At 40.2% G+C, this 21,457-nt stretch overlaps 1 protein-coding gene across 9 annotated transcripts in view; it reads left to right on the forward strand.

Moving 5' to 3' along the window:
- Positions 1 to 1,845: 1,845 nt before the first annotated feature.
- The window catches only part of DGKH (diacylglycerol kinase eta), a 239,064-nt gene continuing 219,452 nt past the window's right edge, over positions 1,846 to 21,457 (forward strand). For 4 of the 9 annotated variants that reach the window (XM_069068656.1, XM_069068661.1, XM_069068662.1 and 1 more), the window contains exons 1-2: positions 1,846 to 2,222; positions 11,108 to 11,335. In XM_069068656.1, the coding sequence (XP_068924757.1) occupies positions 2,163 to 2,222; positions 11,108 to 11,335 (288 nt within the window). In that variant the 5' untranslated portion in view covers positions 1,846 to 2,162. Of the gene's footprint in view, positions 2,223 to 9,741; positions 10,290 to 10,650; positions 10,741 to 11,107; positions 11,336 to 21,457 lie in introns of those variants that run through there. The other 5 variants (XM_069068657.1, XM_069068663.1, XM_069068660.1 and 2 more) reach the window with 4 other exon arrangements.

The following is a 21,457-nucleotide window of genomic DNA, read 5'->3' on the forward strand; positions in this document are numbered from 1 at the left end:
AAAAACAACTCTAGTTCTTATTATAGTGCACTTTAAAGAATATCGGGTTTAAAGTTGGGGAACCTAAGTTCAAATTCTTGTCCTTCACCTGTATGAATTTGGACAAGGCCCTTAATCTCTCTGAATGTTTCCTTATCTATAAAATTAGAGGGTTGGGCCAGATGATTTCTGAGGTTTTTTCAAAATCTATGAATATTGTGAAAAACATGGCATGGACAGGTTGCCTCTTTTAACTAATAAAGTTACTTTCCATTAAGGCTCTTCCCCATCCCCACCTCCACAAAGGTTTGTAGACTACTGGAAAGTTGTAATTTTCCTGTCTTGTTCTTAAAACTTTCAACTTTTTGAGCATGTGTATATGGATACGCATATACATCTATATGAATTGGGGTGGGTTTAAAAAAATATTGGAATATTCCCTTTCTATTGCTTTAGCCTCTCTCTACTGGGGCCCACTACACACTTTTTCTCCACTCCATCTTTTTACCTGTGTCCTTTTTCTTCTTAGTTAACTCTCCTCCAAAATATTGTACTGTGAGTCAGGAGATCTCCATTCTGGGCCCGGTTCTGACAGCATATAGGTGTGTGGCATTGAGCAAGTCACTGTACCTTTTGGGGCTTCTAAGGGGACCCTAAGGCTCCTCCAAGCTCTGTTTAAAGATCTGGCAGTGAAACCATTATGTTTTCAGGTATTGTAATAATTTGGGGGTAAAATATCCTTTTAAAAAGATCCGACAAGTAAAATGTTACTTTTGCCTGAACTATCTGTCTTGTAAATCTGCTCCTTACAGACTCTTAACAACTCTTAGAACAATAGGAAAATTGTCAGTTGGTGCATTTAGAGTACACCCCTGGTGTAACAACATTACAAAATTACTGTATGCTAGAGGAACTGCCCTCTTGTAGATAAACTCCTCTTACAGATGCAAGCTCTTTGACATCCTGAAGAATAAAATGTCTCTGGAGCAGCTTGGCCAGGAAGTACCACGTTAGCAGCTCTTTGGGACGATTATCTTCCATGCACTGTTTAAGCCGGTTTATGTCAAATATGATTTCGAATAATCCTCAACTTGCTTGGACAGGCAGGCAGCTGAAACAGCGGTGGGCAGCTGCTAAATTCAGAGACTGAAAAGAGATTGGTTTGGGTGTAAGTTGTGTGCCTGATTTGGGAGAGGACTAAAAAAAATGAAGAAAGAAGATGGCATCTAAAGATTACACTGTCTACTCTCAAATTGTGACCCTCACCTGATTTTAAAACCCAGTGAAGTGTATAGTGGGAACCCCACTTGAAGAGAGGCTAAGAAAGGGAGGGAGGAGGAGGCGATACTTATTTGGCAAGCTGAATCTCGCGTCTCAGCCCCTTCAGCTCCTCCAAAGGATCCAAGTCCTGTCCCTACGGGGTTCTATCAGCGAACCGGTCAGTGGCAAAAAAGGGGCAGCCGCGCTAGGCTGGCTGCCCCGCGGGGAAGCCTGTCCTGCGCGATCCCTCCTCGCCTTCCTCCCTCCTGTCCCAACAGCTCAGCGTAGCTTCCCGGGCGCTAGTGACGGTGGAGCGGGTTGCTTTCGGTTCCATGCCATATATGGAATGACAGCAGGGTCACGTGTGACTCCGGGAGGCCGCTGCGGCTCGGGAGCCCCGGAGGAAGGAGCGAGAGGGAGGGGAGCCCGCGAGCCTGGCAGCCAGCTCCGGGAGGGAGGGAGGAGGAGGAAAGGGAGGGAGGGGGAGGAGGATTCTCCGTCCGTGGGAGGCAGCGGCGGCAGGACTGAGGGAGCTGGAGGAGCCTCGAGGAGGAAGAAGAGGAGCAGGACAGAAGGGAAAGCACGGGAAGGGGGTGGGTGGGGGGGGGGGGGGCGGGGGGGGGGAGAGAGCAGCTCAGTGGAAGAAAAGCGAATAGCCAGGGAAGCGGGTCACTTGTCCCGGACGGTAGCCGGTGGAGACGGCGGGCGGGCGGAGGCAGCAGCGGCAACAGCAGCAACAGCTGCAGCAGGAGGAAGAGCAGGGAAAGAAACGACGTCCAGAGCAGTGGCCAGAGCAGCCACAATCCCCGCAGGTCAGCTCGCCTCGCCTCGCCTCGCCGCGCCTCGCCTCGCCGGGACGCAAGCATTGGCTGCCCCTGGCAAGGTAGCGATCCCTGCCGGCGGACCAGAGCCGGCTGGATGTGATGGAGCCACAGCACGTGTATTCCTCTTACAGCTCCCGCAGCCCGGTATGGGAGGAACTGGTGGGTACGATGTGCAATGCGCAGGCGAGGCCCCCCACCCCCACCCCAGCTCCCGCCGCCAAGCGCGTGCCTCGTCTTACCTTGATCCTCTTCCTTTTTTCTTTCTTTCTTTCTTCCCTCCTCCTCCTCTGGTCGGGGCAGCGGGTTTCGTTCAGGAAATGGCCGAAGATGAGGTCCCCAGCTGCTCCCCCACCCAATATCAGCGCTTCCTCCTTCGTCCCTCCTGGTCAGTTAGTGTGATATTTCCCTTCTCCCGTAGCCCCTTTGTCCGAGGCTTAGTTTGAGGATACGTCCCCAGCTTGATGGGCAGGAAATTGCTGGGATTTCCCCCCCCCCCCCTTCTCTCGAGTAGTCTGTGATACAATTATGCTAAACTGCTTGTCTTATTGAAAATTTCATTTGGAAAATAAGAGGAAGGGTGATAGGAACTTGGGTTATGTGGGACGTTAATTTGGCTGCGAGAATGAGCGGGCATTCTGGTCTGAAACTGCTCTTCAAATCTGTCTGAATCTCTCCAGCTTCCTGAGAGCAACCACTCACTCACTCACTCACTACCTCGGCCGTGGAGCTCGAGGAGTAAATTGGAATCGGTGTCAGGTATCCTTCCTTGTCACCATCCTCCAAAAAGCACTGAGCTCTCCTAGTGTTAGAGGCTTTCGCTGGAGATGAAGCTGTAGCTTAGTCCAGGATTTGGCCGTACATGAAACACGGATGTTGGATAATTTTAGTGTCCAAGAGTAGTTGGTAATGTGTGTGTGTGTCCTTAAAGGGGAGGAGACCGGGAAGGGTGGGGGGGAAAGAAGTGAAAGGGGGAGGGGTGGGCTTTTCATTTCATTTAGTCTACTCTGCCTCTTGCCTCCTTTCTTTATCAGATAGCATGAACCACCTCTTAACTATTTTCAGGGGCTCAGTCTGAGAATCATCACCCCAAGAACCCTTAGTTTGCCCCTTTTTTTTCGCCCCGCCCCCCCCCAGTTTAATTTCTGCCCAGCCTGTGGTTGAAAAGCCTAGACAAAGTCTTTGGGGAAGGTCATCAAAATTTGTGTTCAGAGTGTGATCTTGGATTAAACTCTCTGTAAGGGACCATTTCTATGAACCTCAGTTTCCTCATCTGTAAAATGGAGATAATAGCACCTGTACAATCCATGGTACAGGACGGTCGTGGGGATCAGATGAGATAATCTAAAACATCACTATTACTGCTAATATATTTACCTGATGTCATCTTTCGTGGGAGGCCTGGTAGTAGGGGTGAATCTACAGTGTGATGTAGAAGTCTCTTTCAACATACAGGTGCCAGCGTTCTTGTCTATTTTTCTTCTTTCCCGGTGTCATTTGCTTCCCACTCCTTTGCCCAGTATAATTTTTCCTGCCTTCTGCTAGCCATCTTTTCAGAAGAATTCTTCCACACCCATCCATCTGTAATTTCAGCTGTCTATGCTTATTTCAAAAGTAGCAAGCACCTATTTGCTCATTTTACTTTTACTATGGCTATTTATGGAGATTAAATTATAATTAAGATTAAAGTATCAGAGTCCATTTTTTAATTTGGAGAGTGTAAAAAGAGACTGCCAAGTCCAAGGTAGATTTACTGTTAATAGCAAGTATTAAGGCAGCTAGGTGGCATTAAAGTGGATGGTGTTGGAGTTGGAGTGAGGAAGACCTGAGTTCAAATACCTCCTGAGAGACCTGTTAGCTTCCTAACCCTGGACAGGTCTCAACTTCTTTCAGTTTCTTCCTCTGTAAAAAGAGAATAATAATAGCACTGATCTCTCAGGGTTGTGATAAAATAAAATAACACATATACAGCAAGTACCTTATAGTGTGCTTTTATTTTTAAAGAGTACTGTTCAGGGTCACTTTTGAAGTCTGTGGTTTCTGTAAGTAATTAATCACAAAAGGGATTTTTTTTTTAATGATAGGGGAAAAGCTACCTGTTTTAATTAGGTCATTGATGTCTATTATTTAGTACCTAGCAAAAGGTACTTCTCTTTTCTTTGTCTAAGATATGTTTTAAACATGATATGGACTAAAAGTTCATCTGACTCCCATAGAATATATTTCATTCACTAATGATCCTATGATCATTCTCTTTTGGGGTGTTTACTAAGATGTTTGTGTGAAATGTGTAGAGGAAAGGTGAAAGTTTATATATTGAGTGCTCCAATTTAAATAATCAAGTTTTCTCCAGAAGACACTTTTTATCAATTCAAATACAGTGTTTCCTTTTAAAATATGTTAACAATTCATTTCCTTGATTGCTTAAAAATACACAAACACCACTCTTTAAACAGTTTACGGATACATGGCATAAATGATAGTCACTGTTCTGCAGCCCTGTGCTTATACCTGTGTGCCAAGGACCCATTTAACTTCTACTATGCTAATATGGGCTTTGCTAGTTCAGTAATTCAAAAAGGAAGCAGAACTGAATAGTCACTCACATTATTAAAAGTAGGGCAGATATCATAGGGGGGAGGGAAAGGGAAGCAAAATGTCTTTTGAGAGTATTCAATTTGGTTGTCAAATCATTTGGAGATTGGGAGTGATGGAGAAAAACCTTGTGACTCTGAACAACTTATACCCTCTAAATTGTATAGCTTCAGAAAACATAAACTGGTAAATGTATTCAAATATAGTTCATTTTAGTAGTTTCTTATGAAATTCATTAATTTATATTAAAAATATGTAGGTAAGAATATTCAAGATTGTCCATTTCTTTAGTGGAGGAAGTTTACATTTTAGGGAGGCTTTTCTTGTGTTACTTGTGATCTGTAATGGCTTGCAATGACTGTCCCACTGATTCAACAGTGTATCTAAATTGAGAAGTTCAAATATCATATTATATTAATCAACATGCATTTATTAAGTACTGATTATGTGCTAGGCATTAGCCTTAGTTGGGGGAGGGGGAGAAGAAAGAACAGAAAACACTTCCTGCCCTCAAGAAGCTTACCTTTAATGAGGAAGATAAGATATAAAAGATAATTTACAGAGCAGATGGAAAATAACCTTTAGAGAGGAAGGCTCTAGGAAATGTAGGCCTGATGTAGGACCTCCTGAAGAAGTTAAAGTCTTGAAGGGCACCATAGACATAAACCCAGTGCCTTGCTTAATACCTAACACCTTTGATAATTAATAATATATAAATACTATTTTCAAGGTGAATACAACCAGGTATAAAGCAGAAAGGCAGCAGCTATAATTTTGACATTTATTTAGTAAAGGAAGACATTTAATTAAGGGAGGGGTAGGGGTAGCTAAAAGATGATTGAGTTGGAATTAATTTTGCCATATAGAATGGACTTAAGTAAAATCCACTGGAAATAGAGTGTTCTAAAAGTCTTAAATTGGTTTTAAGCTTAACTTATTTTTTCAAATATATAGGGGTACATTTAGCTACCATTTCCACCTTTAATGTCTCTGCTATAAAATAGGGGTATGTAGTCAAAAGTCTAGACAATGATTATAAAGGTAGTTTGGGAGTGGTGTTTTAATTACAAAAGTTCTCCCCTCAAGATCACATTTTCACTATTGTTTTCCTCCTCAAAGAACTTAATCCTTACACATTCGATGAAACCACCAAGAAGTGATAGAATGTGCAAACAGTAAGCAAAAATTTTCTGAGGAAAATTGGCCTTAAAAGAATCTCTGGATTCACACTCAAACACTAAGATGTTTACCTGTATAGTATATGGAAAATACAGAGGGGCAGCTAGGTGTCAAAGTGAATAGAGCACTAGCTCTGGAGTCAGGAGGACCTGAGTTCAAATCCAGTGTGACCTTGGGCAAGTCACTTAACCCTAATTGCCCAGGCTTCCCCTCCAAAAAGAAAGAAAAAAGAAAATACAGAAACACATCAAGGTCTATGTTGATGCTGAACCTAAAAACATGATTTTCAAGTCAAGTATAAATTACATAGAATCCTTTATTCTCCAAACTGGAATTTAAGTTGTTTGATCAATTTGGAAAATACTAAATTCTAGGAACAGGATAACATTATCTATATTTGGAAGGCTTCCCAAAGCTATAATAGTGATATTTTACCTTTTGTGGTGTTTTCAGGTTTTCCTACAATATTATAACTAAAGGAGTGCTCTCCTACCAACAACCCTGGAAAATAGATACTTGTAATGACTTCAATGTCCTAAGGGTTTGTAGTTGAAGGAGTGCCTGACTTTTTAAAATTAGGAATTATAGACACTAGACAGAAGTGTATTTTGGATGTGTGACTATCCCAATTTTTTAAAAAAGGTATAATTCTTCAAATTTCTTATCTGGGAGAATCTTAGTCTATGCAGATTCCAAGTCAGAAGGGACTAGAGAGGTCATACAGTTTGACTCTCCCATTTTGTAGGACAGGAAACTAAAAGCAAGAGAGTTTTAAAGGATTTGTCCAAATTAATAAGTTGGCAAAGTTTCTACTCAAACCTGTGTCCCCTGATTTCAAAAATACCTTATTCCTTCTATTGGCCACCATTGTATCCATTGGAAATGAAACCATTTAGACATATGCTGATTCATGATTTAGATCTGGTTGTAATGAACCAACAAGCCAACAAGCATTTATTAAGTGCCTACTATATGCCAGGCACTATGCTAGGTGTTGGGAATACTCTCCATTAACAAGCTTGTATTAAATCATTACTATGTGTCAGAACTAAGAAGAAAGTTAAATAGTCCCTAATCTTGAGGAGTTTGCAGTCTGGTTGGGGAAGACAAGACATACATATAAAGGTATATGCAAAATATAGTCAAGATGAATTTGGGTAGAACACACTAGCATGGGGGGAGGGGGAAGATTTCATGGTAGCACTTGATTAGATTTACAGTTTAGGCTATTACATATCTATAAAAATAGACATCACTTTAACTTAGTAAACCATAATCACAATGATTCTTTCTTTTCTTGATATGTACCTATATTAGCTTAGTAGTAGATTTGCCTGGTGGTGGAGTTTCCTAGTGCTTAGCACAGTGCTGGGGCATATCATAAGAGCCTACAAAATGCTTGTGGACTAACTAGATGAACTCTTCTGAGTGCCAGGTATGGGTTGTAAATTTGTTTGCCTGTAACAGATTAAATTCCAAATTTTCTAATTTCAAGGTAACCACGTTGAAAAAAAAATCTTCAAGATATAAAAAAAAAATTCAAATAGGCAGCTGAAAGTTTGGAAGTTAATAAAAGTAAAAAAAACCCATGTAAATTTAATGTAAAATGAAATGGATTTACAAGTTGTTTTCCACTTCTGGTATACTGAAATATTAATATACAAACATTAGTACACTTCAATTGCTTATAAATTTTGGGGAAAATAACCTACAAGAAAGGAATATTAAACATACATTAAAGTATTCATCCTGGAAGCTTCCAGCTTACAAGTGTGTGATCCAGCAAGTAACTAGAGAGAGAGCTCTGAGCATGCTTTGGGAGCTTTTTCTCCCAAAAGAGTATTGAAGTTCTGTGTAAACATCAACAATTATTATTGTTCATAATGAATGGTAGATTTTTGTTTAGGCTTTCTAGGGAAGTGATGGTAGACTGGCTTTCCTTTAGGATTCTCTCTTCCTTTGTCACATTATTCCTGCTCTAAAAGTATGGTATCACAAGGGAAAGTTGACAATAAGAAATCCATACTTATTTGGGAAAGGGGAAACTGTCACTACATTTAAACTCACAACCAAGTTTGTAAATAGAGACTAAAATGCAAATCTTGTGGTAAGATTAGGTCTCAGTGGGGTAATGCATACACTTCCTTTGATGTACTAATTGCTCAACTATTGCACATAAAACTGTTTAAAATTATCTTTAAACATCTAATTTTTATGATAAAAGAGAGGGGATATATTTGATCCTTTTATTTCCTTACTTAACTCCATTAGGTCCAGAGAAATGTGCCAGAAACTTGTAGGGAAGGCAAACTAGTGATAAATATTAAGGCTTGCATTGCAGTGTATTTGTGACTGTTAGGTCACAAATATTTTATTCTAAAGTGTGATTGGAAATACAACTCAACATGACAATGAACACATCTGATTTTAATTAAAATTTTGTTTTGCCTGAGCTTTATTAGAACTTCAAGATAAAGATACATATATTAGGAGACAGAATGTGAAATTTGCCTTTTACTGTGCTATAAGCATGCTATTTTTGGGGAAGGCAGTAATTGACAAAGAAACAAACAGAAGATGAGTTTTACTTTAGCTAAGTAAAGCATATTTGCAAAAACACAGGATTCATACTTTCCATTTAGGCATTAATGTATTTGTAAAAAAAACCAAACATTACTCTATTTTCAGAGATCCCATGTTTTACTTCATTAAGAATAGCAATATTCAATCTTTTAAAATTAGTTTTCATCCCTATTTGACTTCCAAGCAGCAAGGAAACTCTTTTTAGCCAAGAACAGATCATTGTTCTAAAAACTATAAAGTATCTTCCTTTAGGATTCCCATTAAAGAGGAGGTATTAATCATCATAAGAGCATAGGTCTGGAGTTGGAAGGGATTTTAGAGGTCTTTGAATGTGATCTTATTTTACAGATGAGGAAACAGGCTCAGAGAGATGAGTGAATGGTCCAAGGTCACACAGTAAGTAGCAGAGATCAGATTCAAATAGAGTTGCTGGGACTACAAGTTCATGACTTTCCTTGCTGTACTACATTTCTAAACTGTTAGGATGCATCATAATGGCTAGGTATGGATAGATTCCATTATTTTATTAAAAAAGTGGTGTTTTTTTCCCCACTAGTATATGAAAACTGGCATGGTATTATGGGAAGTGTATTGGATTTGGCTTTTGAAACCTTGTATTCAAATCTTGATTTTTCTACTCACCACCTTGGTGACACTAAGGAAAGGCCTCAGTTCCCTCCTCTACAATGTGAGGTGGTCAGACTAGATGGCTTGTAAAGTCGATTCCAGTTCTAAGTCCTCATATACTTATATACTTTCTGGAGTAGATCATAATACTTCGGAGTAAGTCCCTTATTTTATTTTATCCATTTTTTGAAGAAAAAGGTAGTGCTTCGCCAAAGTGCTTCAGGATCTTAGAAAATTTGCTATCAAAAATATTTTACATTTAGATGGATTTATGTACAATCTGTTACAGTAGTTATATTGGTTTTGCATCATGGCGGGGGGGGGGGGGAGGGAAACCTAACTATTAACTGCCAGCTGTTCCAACTGAGTCAATCTACTGTTGAGACTATTGAGGGCAATGTTACATTTTAAAGTCAATTGAAAAAAATATCTCCGTTTCCCATCCCCTCACTGTGAGCACAGATGGTTATGAATGTTCCGAGGAGGGACAAGAGTGGTGGAAAGATATCCCTACAGTCTGGCAGGAAGTATTTGGCTTACTTAAAAAACACAGTGAACACTACCGTCTGGAGTTCAGCTCTTGGAATGAGCAAAAAACCATTTGTGACTTGGAGAATCCTGGAGAGTATTCCCCTCCTCTCCCCCCCCCCCCCAGCTCCCCCTGTATTTTCCATCCCTCTGACAGCGGGGTGTGTATTTTAGTGTGGGGCTTACTTCCGAACAGAGCGTGCAGTCACCACCTGAGGCTCCACTTCCCCTAGGTGCCAGATGTAAGGCAAAGGGTAGCTGTAGCTTGCAGATCACATTTCTTCTAGTTCTAGCCAGGGGGTAGGGAAGTGGCTGTCCCAGTACTTATGATATTGGCATCCTTGGGCGCTTGATGGAGGTGGATTCTTTTGTGGGCACACAGTCCAGGTTAAGGCTGCTGCCACTGCGACGCTTTACGTTCTGCTGCTGTCTTAGGCTGTGCTTTTGTCTGCTTCTATATACTCTCCGCACCCTTCCCAGTTTCCTGTTAGTTTAACTGATCGCTGTCTTTCTGAACGAATAATTCTGAGCCGAGTCCAAGCCTCCCGGAAAATGCTCTGCTCTAAACACAGGCGGGGATCAGCCTAGCCCTTCCCTTCCGTGTGCACTCTCTGGAGGCGGGGGGTGGGGGGTAGTCAAGAAAGACAACATCTCACCAAAGAGAGCCACTTGTTGGGGCCGAGAGGGCGAGGGCAGTGGGAACAGGAAGAGAAAAAGGTAGGAGTCTGAGGGGCATTTAAGAAGCAGGGGCTAGAAGAATCCCTAGGTTCCAGGGCACTGGCCTGACTCCCTGGGTGGGAGAGAACGTTCCTTAGAGAGATGGGCTCAGCTCGCTAGCCAGAACAGCCTACCGTGGGACAAGCGCAAATCAAAGAGGGGAAGCTGGTGCGGGGCCGGAGTTAAAGCAGGAAGGGAGAAATCACTCCCGGGAAAGGGAGGGGAAACAGAGAATGCTTCTCCCAGGCTGCCGGGAACCGGAGGGAGGGAAAACACCGCCGCCACAGAAGCTGGGAACTGGGGATACTCCTCAGCCCCAGCCGCTACGGAGATTGGCTTTCTCCCTCCCTCTTGCCCATAGTACACCGTCCGTCCTGCAGCCCTGGTCCATAGGGAAGAAGGAAGAGGAGGTGGAGGGAGAATTCCCGCCACCTCTGCCCCTCCCTTCCCGGTAAGCTGACCCGAGCCCTAGGTCGCCCTTTGCAGTGCCATTAAAGCATATCAATCCATCCATACATCCCGGGCCGGGAGTCGGGGAGGCGGTACAGGGGAGGTTTAGGGGTCCGGCCACATCTGCCGCTTCTGGGCCCGGCTCCAACGCAGGAAGCAGCAGGGATCCATCCTGTAGGGAGCGGGCCTGGATCTCGTGGGGAGCGGGAATGGTCGAAGGGGGTAGGGGCTCGGCGGTGTCCAGCCTTCCCTCCCCCGGGCAGTTGCGGGGGTGGGTGGGGAGTTGAACATGGCGGCGGCGGTGGGGCTCCCTCGGGGCGCCCTCTGACCGGCCGCCGCCCCCACCGGGCGGTACTATGTCCCCGCAGGAGTCGGAAAGGATGGCCGGGGCCGGAGTCCAGCACCACCCCCCGGGAGCTGCCGGAGCCACCACGGCCGCCTCTACCGCAGCTACAGCAGCCTCAGCTACAGTCGCCGCCGCTGCCGGCTCCGCCGGCCCGGGAGACGAGTCGTCGGACAGCGAGGCGGAGCACGAGGGACCGCAGAAACTGATACGGAAAGTCTCCACGTCGGGGCAGATCCGGAGCAAGGTGAGGGTGCGTGTTTGCACGTTTTTGAGCGCGTGCTTGCGGGCGAGGGCGCTGGGGGCCGGGAAAGGGGTATAGAGAATGTGGTTCAGGGGCCGAGCGGGCCAGGGCCCCGGGCATCTGAGGTGTGGGCCTGGCCCGCAGGCTCCAGAGCATCTGTGCCTGAGGGCTCGGAGGCAGCTGGAAAGTAGGAGGGGGAGGGCACCCAAGCACTTGGAGGACCTGGGACTGGGAGGAAAAAAAAAAAAAGAGGAGGAGACCTGGGGGAAAGGCCAGGGGAGGGACGTGTGCGTAAAGAGGGGGCGAGCTTGGAGGGGCGGGGTTGGCAGCCTTGGAAAAGACCGAAGTAAAGGGGCGTGGGAAAAAAAAAAGTTAGCGCTCTGCGGCAAGTTCCCACTTTGGGCTTGAACAGCTTGCATTTTTCCACGTGTGCGAGGCCAACAGTCTAACGTCGATCAAGTTGGTGATGCTGTTTCTCTCTGTGCGAGGAGCAGAGAGCAGCAGAGCGAAGGACAGCAGCAGCAAAGTCCATCTCCCCATCTCCCCTTTTTCTACCCAGACCAGGCTTTACCCCTTCCTCCCCCGCCTGGAGGGGTAAGATTCACTCTCTGGCCCCTTTTGATCGCTGCAGCCTCTTGGGATCGAGCCACAGCAGGGACTGGCCGGTGGTAAAGGCTCTTAGCAGTTAAAACGGAAACCTGCGGTAGAAGCAGCTGGCCTCGCTTTTTGTCCCATGGATTTCAGAGTACTGAAAGAAGGGGAGCATCTGTCCCGCTAAACCCTGTAAAAAACAGCCAATTCTTTATGCTGCATAGGGTGTGTCTTCTGTTCTGTTTACCCATTTTGAAGTCACCATTCAGGGATGTATGAGGATTGTTTGCTTCGAAGATGCCTGAAACATTTATTGGAAGTTGACTCAATTTCAGGGTTTGTTCATAAAGGGGAAAGCCAGTGTGGTGTATGCCTGTGTTATGTATGTATCAAATTTAGTCAGGAGGGATTATTTAAAATTGTCTCAGTTTCTTTTATCTGACAGTGAGACCGTCTTTGGAACAATAACACCTTTAACAAAAGGCAGTCAATTGATGCTGGGTGGGGATTGTTGTGTAAATTGGTGCTTAAACTGAGTAGACTCCAGCCATAAAATAAGTGTGCACTGTTAGCCCTCTTATGTTTTCCTCCAAAATTAATATACATGAATCCATTAAAAAAGTTAAATGTGAAGTTGCATTTGTTAAACGATAAAAAAAATATTTTATCATGTTTTTTAAAAATTTTTAAACATTTTAACATTCTTACCAATTTGTTCGTGTTAATATCTTGTGATAATTTATAATTGTTTGATATATGACATTTTGAGAGGCAGCCTCCCTTAGGGGATCTAAGGGTGACCTTGAAATCAGGAAAAGTTTAATTCACTTCTTGCCTCTGATACATATTAGCTCTGTGACGGTGGGCCAATAACTTAAGCTCCTTGACCCAGGCAATTCTCTAACATTTTATTCCTGCCCTTCCAGTTGGGAGTTTACACACTGAATTTTCTGTACCTAGATGACTTGCTGAAATTCAAGTCTTACTCTCAGTTTTTGATAGTTTTGATTATTTTTAAGGTAGTATAAATTAGGAAGGAATGTTTCACAGCAAAATGAAGCATTCTGTTAAAAATGAAAATGTTTAAACTATTAAGGTTAAGCAAATTATGACCTTTCTTAAATTGAGAATTTGCATATTTAATAAATGTATATTTATAACAACTTATGTAGTTATGTTTATTTTGGAATATAAAGTCAGATTTTAAATATACTTCTGGAGAAAACAAATCTACATTATTAAATAATGAAGTGTTAGAGTTTATGTAAACATATACTTACATGTAGTATATATTTACACATGCTTATGTACATTTGTTGCACGAGTGCACATACATCACATACATGTGGTATTAGTGTTGAACTTGGAATCAGGAGACCTAAGTTCAGATCATGCTTGGATAGATAAATCACTTATGTTTCAAAGTCTGTTTCTTTGTAATCTCTTACATGGAAATAATGCTCCATCCCAGGTTGTTTATAAGGAAAGCACTTTGCAAATCTTTAAACATTACATAAACGAGTCATTATAATACTCATAGTTAGCTATATGTGTACTCATGTATATGAATAAAAATGTGTTGTCCCCAAATTATCTGATATCAAGATTAATCTATACTTTGAAAGGAAACTTAGAGTGATATGAACATCAAGGTCTTTAGCTTCAGTAAAATGTAGCAAGTCTGTTTAACTGGTACCTGTGAGATGTGGAGATTTTGAGAACTGTATAAACATGTTTCTTGAACATAGTAGGTGCTTTAGAAATTGTATCAAATCTGAGACTAGAAAACTAATATTGATTTTAGGATATAAATTGGGCCTTTGTCCTAGAGGAAAGAATAGACAGAATATTCATGAATTATCCTGTTTACACTACAAGTAATCCAATTTTTTAGTAAATATGTTTTGCTTAGATTTGGGTCTTTAATGGTCCTTAAAAGTGAAGCTACTTTTGCATTTCACAAATAGTATTGTTTTTGTAATTAATTTTATTACTAACCAAATTCTCCCAACATTTTCATATGTCAACACCTGTGATCCAAATACAGAACTTAAACCCTTTGTTAATTATCTCAGAAGGGCTGCAAAGAATCCCTTAGAAAAGATGCTCAGAGTTTGAATCCTATTGTAGACCCCAGTTGTGTTACCCTGGGCAAGACAGTTAATCTCTTTCAACCTCAGCTGTTATGGTCTGTAAAATTGTGGTAAATAATAGCTTCCACCTCACCAGGTTGTTGTGAAGTTCCATTTAAGATAACATCTAAATCACTTAGCAAACCTTAAACATTCTTTAGAAATGATGGCTATTATGCTGACCAATCATGGTTACCTACCTCCTGTATTCTGGAGAAGCTGTCCCAGAGGAAGAGCTGGCTCCAGGACATGCCCCAAATTCCACAGTTTCAACAGAAGCTTAATTCCCTCCTTTTACAATAGAACCCCAAAGATACAAGAAGTCATTACCAGCTCTGCAAAAGTGAGAAATTTTTAATTCATCCCTGAGTTCCCTGTTCTGGGGAAATGGACAACATATTAACAAACATTTTCTACATAGCTGGGAAGCCGTAGAAAGATTTGTTTTGACATTGACACTAATCCCCATTGTGAACTGAGGAGGAATTTATCCTTCAATTTGTTTTGACATGAACTTGCTTTTGCTTGACCTTGTTACAAAATATCTCTGCTGTCCTCTTCCCAACCCCAGTTTCTTTTAGCAGTGAGCAGGTGAAAAGCAAGTCAGTTTGAGTTAAGTGCTACAATAATACGTTGTATGTTTGAAGATTAATTTGGTTTTCTTTTTTATGAGTTGTAAATCTCTATTTTCCTTATGTCTGAAGGAGTTTAAAATAATTTATTTCAAAAATTTCCAGACTCAGCTATTTTTTTTCTTTTTAAGAAACAGAAGTGTTAGTGATAATCAAATAGTATTTTTGCTTTATTTTGGATTGTAGGTTTGCAAAGTCTCATTGGTGTCTAGATAGCCTGAGAGCAAAATTTAAAAGCCCGAGACTCCCAATTATTAACTTGTTTGAAGTGTAAGCAAATGTGTGTATTTGTGTATAATTTTTAATGTACTAATTATTCTCTGGAATTGACAATAATAATACCAATTTTATGTAAATCTTTAAAATTTACAACTTTTTTTTCTCAAGGCAACCTTTTGAGGAAAGTAGTATAAATATTATAGTTGGCAGAGGAGGAAACTGAGGTTTTGGCTGTGTGCCCCAAAGCCTGGTCCTAGATCTTTCTCTAGCCCATGTATGGTGTAATTTGGACATCAGTGAAGAACACAGTGAATTGTAACATTTTTGCACTGGGTGTGACAGCTATCTTTTTAGTAAAGGCCTGGGGAGGAGATCTGGCAGGATTTTAAAGTTAACAAGGAATTATATGATCCTCAATCACATTCTCTCTCTCTCTCTCTCTCTCTCTCTCTCTCTCTCTCTCACACACACACACACACACACACACACACACACCCATTCTTTTCTCTACAATGCCCTAGTCATAGGACAATAGGACCATAGATTTAGAGCTGGAAGAGATCCAAATGATCATAAAAGTATGACCCCCTCATTTTACAAGTAAGCAAACTGAGATCCAGGCAGGTTAAGTTATTTATTTGCCCAAGTTCACATAGCTAATGAATGTCAGAGTTCAGAATTAAACGCAGGTCTTCGGACACCAAATCCAGTATTCTTTGCACTGCACCCAATATTTCCTTCCTCCATCTACATACTTTTTCCTCTTCTTTTTCTCTCTCTCCAATTCACTCTTCCTCTCCCCGCCCCCCTGCCCCCACCATGATTTTGGATTGTAAAGTGATGTTTATGGTACAGTTTATATCCCAGCCCTTCTGTCAACAAACAGTGCTCAGGAATTCGGATAAGTAGAATCTCAGGAAGTCACATCAGATATCCAGGATACAAACAACAGATAGTCTTCCAGCTGCCTCAGCTCTTGGATTATGTGACAATTTCCCACAGAGAGAAAAAGAAATCAGCCACTGAGCTGGAAGGTGATGAGAGAGCTGCTGATTTAGGGAACCTAACATGGGGCAGTTAAGATGACTGCTGATCAGGTCCTCTCTTCTTCCTTCATCTTTTTCTAGCTATTCTTGTCTTCTCTGTTTCCTGTGGTAGGGCTCTCCTGACCCTTCATCTTTTAGAAAGTCTATTATTCATTTTAAGTTCCTCTGATTTTATAGATAACTTCATAGAGATATACTAGAGAGAAATCCTTTGGAATAATGTTGAAATTAACCCATTGTTCTGCAGTTGTTTTCCTTTAGATGTGTAGAGTAATCAGGCTTCTCCCCTAACATTGTTGGTCAAATTACAAATCCAGGTGGATTTGTGTTCTGTGTTGTAGTTAATGTACTGAAATCTGCCCATTTACAGAGATGTTCCTGTCTTTGGATGATTGGATGGCTTAAAAATAAAAGAGTGCACAAATCTGAAGACCTTTTAGGGCTGTCCAAAAGCATCACAGACTTTATCTCAGCCAAGTAGTATAGATGATGTCTTCCCCATGGGATTTCAATTCACTTTCTCTGCTTCTCAGACATCAAAGACCCTTGAGACAAAGTTTTCTATACACAATTCATAAATAACATCTAAAAGCTTATTGTGTTCTACATAAATCAAAGAAGAGGTAACTTATTTTTATTACTTTAACTCTTCTTCAAAAAGTATTGATACTTCAGGTCTTTTAAAATGACTCCAAATGGTTCTTCAAATGTGGTTATGCTTTACTATTAAGCTTTGGAAGAATATAGAAAAATGTATAATTACCAGTATAAAAGGATATATTGTGATAGGATTTCTTTTGGCTGACAACAGTCATGGAGCATTATTCCAAGTACTTTAAAGAGCTAAGTAAATATACTATTTATTTAAGATCAAAGTCCATCTCTTAAGAAGGATATTAGAGCACTGGTTCTCAGAGTGTGGTCTGTAGAGCCCAAGATCTTTTTAGACAGTTGATAAGGTCAAAACTATTTTCATAGTAATTTTTTGTAATTATTAGAAATTATTTGCCTAAAAAACCCTCCTTTTTCCTTTTCCAACTACATATTAGTGTGAGACAGGATTTTCTTCATATACTTCATTTGAAACAACATATCTCAGGACACCTTGAATGCAGAAGCAGATGTGAGGATCCAGTTTGTCACTATTAAGCCCAATTTTATAAGGAGATTTGCAAAAATACATAAAACAGTGCCACTCTTCTCACTAAATATTTTTTTTTTGTTTTGGAAAATAGTTTTTGTGAAAATCTATTATTTGTATTAACATGTGACAACTAATCATATTTTAGTCTGCATTTGTAAATGCCTTATTGACATTCAAAAATGTGTATGAATTTGGCTAAAATCTGTGTATACCATAGTTAAAATCCAAATAAGGAATATTCTTAACATTAAAAAACGAGTATATCCATAAATTAACAAAAGCAAGCATTTATCTAGTATGTATCATAGGCTTTACAAATAGAATTTCATTTGATTCTTGAAACAACTTTGGGAGGTGATGCTATTATTATTTCCATTTTATAGTTGAGAAAACTGAGGCAAATAGATAAAGTGACTTGTCCAAGAGCACACAGCTAGTAAGTGTCTAAAGCTTGACTTGTACTCATATCTTCCTGATTCTAAGTTCAGCCTTCAGAGGAAGAGACTGATATGCAAAATGAGACATACAATTTTGGACCTGGCAAACATGACAAATTGTATTGCTTGATGGAACATATTTATTACAAGGGTTCTCTGAACCCCTCCCCACACTTCCATGTGAATTGGGGAAAAGGAGGAAGAAAAAAAAAGATTGATAATTGAAAAAAAAAAAGAATTAGGGTCCTATTTGTTATTATAGTAGGAAATATAATCATATTAAAACCCTGAGCCTTGGAGTGGCTAGGTGGTGCAGTGAGTAACTCCGGGGGAATTGGGAGGACCTGAATTCAGTTCTGGCCTCAGACACTTAACACCCACACAAAAACACTAGCCATGTAACCTTGGGCAAGTTACTTAACCCCAATTGCCCTCCAAAAGGCACAAAAACCAAAACAAACAAACAAAAAACCCTGAGCCTTTATTACGATGTCAGTATGTAGAAAATATTGATTTAGTTTCTGTCCTAAAGGTAAAATGTGCATAAGTAATTTAAATGTTCAAAATTCAGATATTTTCTATCCATGGCTAGTGAAGTGATGCTGTCTGACAAAAAAGAGTGAAGGTACAGAAATGAAAGGATTTGGCTAGAAATAGACTGGGACAGGAAGGCTAAAGCAATAGACAAAAGTAGTTAGATCTGGGACTCCCTTAGACACTTAGTTTGAAGTGAGAGTAATTTGAAAGGGGGAAATCCTCATTCAAGAAGGTTCTTGTTGCTTTGTGATAAGCATGAAGGGTTGTCAAGAAAAAAAATGTAATCTTTTGTGCCTCCAGGAACACCTAGTGATACTGTTGGTAGAGAGGGATTAAAGTGGAGGGGGAAGGAAAGGGGGAAAGAAAGGTAGGGGGGAAATGGGGGGAAGAGCACTGGCCATTTATTTAGTTCTATCAGTATATCAACCCTTACTAAATTTTTAAAATGCTTTCCTGCTAATCATCTTTCTTAGGACAATGATATTTCATTTTTCTAACATCACTGGGGAAAAAGATGTTATTACATAATTGAGTTATTTAAAGGACAAAATAAAACAAAATTTAACTCCTTTTGATGGAAACTACTATAAAATGTGCTATACCTTTAACTGTTCTCATAATATGCTGAACATAATTCAACTTTTGGATTCTGCTAACTATCAGTTGTACATATATACATGCATACATACACATACATGTACACACACAAACATACACCCCATAGTTTTTATTTTCTGCTTTATTTTTATTTTTTGAGGGCAATTGGGGTTAAGTGACTGGCCCAAGTCACATGGCCAGTAAGTGTGTCAGGTGTCTGAGGCCGCATTTGAATTCAGGTCCTCCTTACTCCAGCACCAGTGGTCTATTCACTGTGCCATCTAGCTGCCCCTGTTTCCTGCTTTAAGTTGTTATTTCTGGTGGTATTACTATTACAGGTCATCCTTTTCTCTTTTAATAGCTGCTAATACAAATTTGTCTGTAGTTCGAGAAATCAGATAACCATATTGTTAAAATTGAATACATGTAAAACTGTATGTACATTAAGGCAGCTCTAGACCTGGAGTCAGAACATCTAAGCCCAAGTCCAGTTCAAAATCACTCACTAGCTGTATGACTCTGGGCAAGACACTTAAACCTCTGTTTGAATCAGTTTCATCTTTAAAATAGGGATAAAAATGGCACCTACCTCCAAGGGTTGTTATGAGGATCAAATGAGATATAGCATTTGTAAAATACTTTGCAAACCTTCAATTTCTACATAAATTCTAATTATTATCCTTTTCCTTATTATTATTATAAAGAAATAAACTTTTGACTTGACTATGAGGGCCTCTCCTTCAGAGCAAGATGCTAAACGTTAATTAATTGGCTCTTTGAAGGATTTAAGTAACCTGCAGACTTCTTTTGCTACCTTGCCCAGTTCTACTAAGGCAGAAAATTCACCTCCTCAATGAATGGTGATGTTGTATTTATTGAGCCTTCTCCAGGACCCTAAGTGTTGAATAGCAGAACCAAAAATAATGTAGGCCCTGGTTTTAGGGCTCTAAATACGATTTTAAATTCCTTAAAAAAAAACAAACCTTTCGTCTTTACAGAACATTTATTTTTAACTTGGTTTACGTATTTGCTTCTGTTATGTGAACTAAATTTAGACTGGGAACTATAGTCCTTGATGCATAATATATAGCATATTGTGTTTATGAAACCTAGATTATTTCCATGTTGGTTATAAATTAAAAGTGATCTCTACACTATAACTAAAGATTAGAGCCCTGCTAAATTATTAAGCCTTAATTTTGTATATAAGCCAACACATTATTTCAAGCTGTCTAAACTTAGACAGCCATTTTTATTTTCCTTCAATGTTTTTGTAAGTTTGTTGTTACAGTGGGAACCATAAGAAAACAATATAGTAAAAGAACACCAGAGATCTACTCTGATGGCTTTCAGGTAGAACCTTTCATTCATATTTGGACTTCACTTACACTGTGAATGTTTTTATAGGTCTGCCTATAAAAAATTAATAGATAGATTTTCTAAGAATAGATCCATGACAAAGACATTTCTGTGAAGCTTCAATGAAATTTTACAAACCTTATAGGGCTGTCAGTTATTATTATTATTTTACAGTTATTATTATAGTTTTCTCAACTCAAATCCCACTCTATGTAAGTGAGGTAAGAGACCTTGGCTGTTCTTCCTTCTTTCCCCTCTAAGCTAGTGCATTTCCTCTGGAATTACCCTTCATTGACTCTGTATATGTTGTATGTACATAATTGTGTATTTTCTCTTCTGTTAGACTGGGTGTTTCTTGGGGGCAAGGATGTATTTTTTTCTTTGTATCCTTAATCTTTAGCACCCTTAAGAGTCCTTAATAAATAATTGGTGTTGATTGGTTCCCTAGGCAAATTTGTAATTAGTTGTTGATTACTGAAAGTTTTCCGCCCCTTTGAGTGGCTATTTACACATAATTAGTTTAAATACACTTTTGTCTTGATTCTTTGACTTTAAAATCTAGTAATCATTGTTGATAATGTTTATATTTAGTCCACTATGTACCTTTTTGACATATATAATTAAGCATTGATTAGAAAATACTCTTTGTTGGAATTGCTGGGATTTGTTTCCATACAGTGTGCTTTTAAGTTTTCTCTTTCTTTAGTAATGATTTTACAAGCTACAGTTGACTCTAACTCTGAATGGGCTGTGTTCCACATGCTCATGCATGCCCGTTATGTGAGATTTGAAAGGCAATGTCCCATAAAACAATATTATCTGTAGGGGTTAAGTTCTCAAGTCAGCATCTCCGAAAAGTCTTTATAACTCGTTGTTATTGTTCAATTGTTTTTCAGTCATGTCTGAGTCTTCACGACCCCTTTTGGAGTTTTCTTGACAAAGATACTGGAGCATTTCCTTCTTCAACTCATTTTACAGATGCGGAAACTGAGACAAACAGGGTTAAGTGACTTGCCTAGGGTCACACAGTTAGTTTCTAAGGCCAGATTTGAACACAGAAAGATGAGTCTTCCTGACTCTGGGCCTGGTGCTTTATCCACTGCATCACTTAACTGCCCATTATAACTCATGGCACATTTTAAATATGACAGTGTGCCAATCTGAACCAGAGAATGTAACTTTGTGTGTAATAAATGTGCATTAGGGTTCCAGTTTTGGACACTATTGCTTCATATCTTTAAGTCCTGAATGGAGATCAGGGACTCCCTCTAAGCTTCCTTGTGCTGGACAATGGAAGCAATCACTAGAAAGTCTAAATCACTAATGATATAGCTCCTGAGGATGGTAAACCAGGGCTTTCAGTGGAAAAGGGATTAGGGGTGTGGTGAGGGTTTTTGAATGAAGGATCGTAAGAGCATCAATTTAAAGGTATCAGGG

This window comes from Petaurus breviceps, unplaced genomic scaffold, assembly GCF_028583685.1.
Source record: "Petaurus breviceps papuanus isolate PSGF00001 unplaced genomic scaffold, PetGlider_PUasm1.0 90769, whole genome shotgun sequence".
Taxonomy (NCBI): Eukaryota; Metazoa; Chordata; class Mammalia; order Diprotodontia; family Petauridae; genus Petaurus; species Petaurus breviceps.